Raw genomic sequence first — 5,032 nt, forward strand, 5'->3', positions numbered from 1 at the left:
ACACACACACACACACACACACACACACACACACACACACACACACACGGGCTCTGGAATCTTGGATTCTAATTGCCACGCCCCCACCAGAGAGTTTTCTTTTTGCCACGCCCCTCTACCCGAACTTCATTTCCCAACATTCTCCTAAGACCTCTAAGTTAGCGGTCATTGTGACGTCATCCCAAAGCCCTCAGGGAAATGTAGTTTGTTCATTCTCTAGCTAGGGAAAGATCAGGGGCTGTGGACTACCACTCCCGTGAGGTAGTGCGCAGTCCCACCCCACAAGCGGCGTCTTCGAACGCGCCGCGGCAGCCATGTTGGTCGTGGCTTGTACAGGGGCCGGCTCCAAGGGGTTATAGAAGCAGGTGTGAGGATGTTGTCCGCTGTGTTGAGGCGAACCGCGCCGGCGCCGCGGCTTTTCCTAGGGTTACTCAAGTCTCCATCGTTCCAAAGCCGCGGAAGTGCTTACGGCAGGAGCGTAACCACCGCAGACCGGGGAGAGCCGCAGCGGCTGAAAGCTGCCGCCTGGGTGCGCCCTGGAGCATCTTCTATCTCGTTCCCCGGACGGGGGGCAGCCACCGGGGGGCGCCGTGGAGAACGCACCGAGATCTCCTGCCTAGCCGCCGCCTCGTGGGGACACGGTCCTAGCCCCGAAGAAACACTGCCCGGACAGGACAGCTGGAATGGGGTCCCCAACAAGGCAGGACTGGGCATGTGGGCCCTGGCCACGGCGCTAGTGGTTCATTGCTACAGCAAGAGTCCTTCCAACAAGGGTGATTATGGGGCCTGTCTGGGTTCCAGGGAGAGGTGTGGGGGTGGGTCCTGACTCCTTTGGAGAGTTGATGGTGTTTGTAAATTCAGACCCGCATTACCTTATCCTTGGAGAGACCCAGGTACCTATCTGTTGCCAGAGGCAATAAGTTGCCCTGGAAAATTCACTGCTTGCAGTTACATAATTTGCCATTAGGTCTAGTCCCCTACATCAGTTTGTGTATCTGTATAATGGGGACATTGGAATGACTGTCTAATTATAGCCTAGTCCATTAGTCTTACAAGAGGTATCCAGGAAGCCCCAGCAGCTTAGCGACACCTCTACATGTTTGCCTGTAGAAAGGCCCGAGGAAGGAGGACCCTTGGTTCTGATGCTGGTTTGACTCCCATGCTCCTCTTTGGTCTTAGTTTCCCACTGTATAGTGAAGGCAATTTCTCAGTACTCTGCTAAGACTGACGTTTTGACCTCTTTGGAGTTCAGAGTCTGTTCAGCAATTCCTTAGTGTTTTGCTATGCTAAGTGTTGTGCTTAAGGTGAACATTGTATTGGGTGTGGGGGTGGAGCCGCGGGAACAGGTAGTTGGCAGAAGGAAGGTAGCTCTCTGGAGACTGGGAGCAGGAGGGATAGGCTAAGAAGTGGAGGTAGCTAACCCGGGCTGGCTTCTTACCTAAATACGGAGAGCTGGTGAGGAAGGAACTTGTTCAAGCATGGTGCTGGTGGGTTCCATGCACCCTGAACTCAGATTGTTGAGCACTGCCTTGACTTTCATTTGTGTGTTCAGTAAGATGTGGCCACCTGAGAAGAAAGGGCTTTGGATGAGGAATGAGGACAGCAGGATCTTGTTTTGTACTGTCTCACGCACTTTGGAAAGCTGAACTCTTGTTCTTCGCTGATCCAGTTTTCTCTCTATTACTGAGGGTATTGAAGAAGGGCCCTTCTAGCTTAAACATGCAGTGATTATATGATTGACTCGCAGCTCGTGTGTGTGTGTGTGTGTGTGTGTGTGTGTGTGTGTGTGTGTAGGTAGCGTTCTCTCCACTTAGTTTGGGGCTAGGTGTTCAAAAAGCTCCAACTTTAAACCAAGCCAGTTAAGGCAGTTGGCCATGCAGGGCTAGCCAGTATAAAGAAGGTCAGAGAGCTCTTAGGGTCAGGATAGCCTTCCTGGAGGACGGGCAATTCTTGGAAGACAGGGAATTTGAACTTGAGTTCTGAAGGAACACAGGAAATATAAGTGTGTGTGTGCGTGTGTGTGCACCCCATGATGGCCAGGTCTGAATCTTACTTTTATTAGTATTTCCCTAATACTAAAATCTGTCCACAGTGTGTGGCTTGTGGAAGGGGATGTTTAACAAATGTGCCTTGGATTGGATTGAATTCCATACACTGAAGTCCATAGACATCAGTCAGCTTGGTGTGGGGGAGCGAGCTCTTTGACAAGTGAGGTTGGAAGACAGGGCATGAAGTGAGAGAAGAGAAATGGGCCCTGCATGCCAGGCCAGGAGTGTGTAGGATTCTGCAGGCAATATAGAGCATGAAGGTTCATGAGCACAGACTGAAGAACAGGGGAAATGTGTATGAACTCAGGGCCCTAGGCTGGACTCTGTGGCACATGAATGTCAGTGGTGTCCACGTAATGAAATGACTCAAACTGTGGCCCGTTCTGGCCCTTCTCACTTGCCTGATAGGGGATTTTGAGCAGAGTCCTTCAGTTCAATGTTCTGAGAAACAGGTCCCTTCAGGAGCCAAGATGCATTCTGCTGTAGGTAGTGGAAAGCCAAGGCAAGTCTGTGAGCCCAGAATGCCCCAGGTTACAGCTCTTTCCTCCCCGCTCTGTGACCTTAGAGAAGGAGGGAGAGTAGATGTTAGAAGGAATGGTTTTCCTCTCCCAGCTGGAGGTTGTTAGGTGTATGGATGAGAACAATCCCTAAGAGCCAGGCATGACAGCACACACCTTTAATCCCAGCACTCTGGAGGCAGAGGCAGGCGGAGCTGTGTGAGTTCAAAGCCAGCCGGGTCTACAAGAGCTAATCCAGGACAGTTAGGGCTACACAGAGAAACCCTACCACAAACAATAAAAAACAAAAACGAAGAAACAAAAAACCTGGTTTATGCACATGCTGCAGCTCAGGCGTTTACATGAGTCGGACAAATCACACACAAAGTAATCATTAGTGCTGGGACTGGCGCTGGGCTCGGCTTGTCTCCGACTCTAGTGACTTCTCTTACCTAGTGGGTCTTAAATGCTGAGGCCTGGGCAGAAGTCAGCTAGTGGCCAGCAATATAACCCAGAGTCAGGCTGGGCACAGAGCTGTCAACTGTGCCTCTGCTGTTGACTTGTGAGTTTTTCCAAGTGGCCACAAGGTGGCGCCAACAGCCAGGCCAAGCTTTTGCTAGGCCTGGGTCCTCAGGGATCTCACTGAACAGTTTGGGTCTCCTTTCTCTGGGTTTGTACTAAGGATTTTGGAGATTTTTCAGTCATTGTTTTATCTCCTCAGCATCCTTGTAAAGCTGACAAAAATTACTGTCTGTTGGCCGGGCGGTGGTGGCGCACGCCTTTAATCCCAGCACTCGGGAGGCAGAGGCAGGCGGATCTCTGTGAGTTCGAGACCAGCCTGGTCTACAGAGCTAGTTCCAGGACAGGCTCCAAAGCCACAGAGAAACCCTGTCTCGAAAAACCAAAAAAAAAAAAAAAAAAAAAAAAAAAAAATACTGTCTGTTGAATACCATGGGAAGTTGCTTGAAAAGGAAGGGCTGTAGAGAGTAATGGCCGAGTGGGTTGGACTCCAGTGTCCATGACTTCAGATTGGGGTTCTTTCCATTCTTAGGAAGACCACACACCCGAGCCTCAGTGCTTGGGAACACTGGGGAAACTAGTACAGCATCTGCCTCATCCCCAGAGCAGAGGTGGGGTGGATCTTACCAGGGGAAGAAGGGCTCAGTCTTCTCATGCCAGCCTTTCACTTTCTAAGCAACTTCCGCTGACTTGCTGGACCTCCTCTCAGCTCTGAGGGGTAGGTCCTAGCCAGGGGTGTGACCAGTACCCCATCTCTTTTCAGATGCAGCGCTGATGGAAGCTGCCCATGCCAACAATGTGCAGGAAGTCAAAAGGTGAGTATCTGAGCCCTACTGTCCTACCCAGAAGGGCTGAGCAGAGTGTGTTGATCTGCCTTAGAGAAAAGCCTTTCCCATCCTGGGCTTGTTTCCCAAGGGCTCGCTGCAGCCACAGTCAGACTTTATATATTTTAAGTATGGATGAGGGTACCCAAACATCTCAGTGTTTGGTGGCAATGGCTTGGAGTTCATGGACCCTGTGAATCTTAGTTTGTTCTTGTTCTTCTGTGGAAGTGACCATGTATTACTGTTTGCTGCTTGGGCCTGGGGTGGATGGGCATCCTTAGAGAAGCTTGGGACTAGGAAGGCCTGCTCAGAGGGCTGAGGCATGCTGGCCTCCAGCAGAGGCAGGCTGTAATTCTTCAGCTTCAGTGGCTCACCCAGTTCTCCTGGGCTGCTTCTCCAGTGGAGTGGGGTGTTTGGCACAGAGGCTGCTCCTTGAGCAGGGGAAGGCTCATCTTGAGCTGGAAGCCTGGCAGTGTGCAGGAAGGATGACCTGCGCCAAGCAGCAGTTATGGTCTGTTGTTGAGAAACAGTATTCATCCCTCTTGGGCCTTACCTTGGCCTTATTGCCCTTCAAACAAATCTAAGTGCTCATGGGACCCCTCTTTTACCTCAGATATTTGTTTTCGGTGTTGTGGTTTGTTTTTGTTTTTGCCGTGCTGAATCTGAGCAGGTCTTAAACATTCTTGGTAATTACTCTACCAGTGAATTGTTTCTCTAGACCTTGGCTTTTGTTTGTTCATTTAGTTTAAGTTTTTTTTTTTTTTTTAACTTATTTATTTTGAGACATCTTTCTACGTCGTACTGGCTGCTCTGGAACTCACTATGTAGACCAGGCTTATCTCAAGCTCACAGAAATCCGCCTGTCCCTGCCTCCCAAGTACCAGGATTAAAGGCGTGTGCCACTATGACCAGCTAATTTTATTTCCATTTTATATTATGGCCATTCTACCCACATGTATCTCTGTGCATCATGTGCATGCAGTGCTCTGGGCAAGAAGAGGGCGTTGGCTCTTCTCTAACAGGAGTCACAGATAGTTGTGAGCTGCCGTGTGGGTGCTGGAAATCGAAACCAAATCCCCTGTAAGAGCATCCAGTGCTCTTAACTTTGTAGCCATCCCTCCAGGCCCATAACTCTTGTTTTTTT

At 50.2% G+C, this 5,032-nt stretch overlaps 1 protein-coding gene across 3 annotated transcripts in view; it reads left to right on the forward strand.

Moving 5' to 3' along the window:
- The first annotated feature begins 313 nt into the window (after window positions 1-313).
- Window positions 314-5,032, forward strand: part of Clpb (ClpB homolog, mitochondrial AAA ATPase chaperonin) — a 123,929-nt gene continuing 119,210 nt past the window's right edge. For all 3 annotated transcript variants that reach the window (XM_005368790.3, XM_026790099.1, XM_005368791.2), the window contains exons 1-2: window positions 314-773; window positions 3,828-3,879. In XM_005368790.3, coding sequence (XP_005368847.1) covers window positions 374-773; window positions 3,828-3,879 — 452 coding nt within the window. In that variant the 5' untranslated portion in view covers window positions 314-373. The remainder of the gene's footprint in view (window positions 774-3,827; window positions 3,880-5,032) is intronic.

Source organism: Microtus ochrogaster, unplaced genomic scaffold (genome assembly GCF_000317375.1).
Source record: "Microtus ochrogaster isolate Prairie Vole_2 unplaced genomic scaffold, MicOch1.0 UNK41, whole genome shotgun sequence".
NCBI classification, from domain to species: Eukaryota; Metazoa; Chordata; class Mammalia; order Rodentia; family Cricetidae; genus Microtus; species Microtus ochrogaster.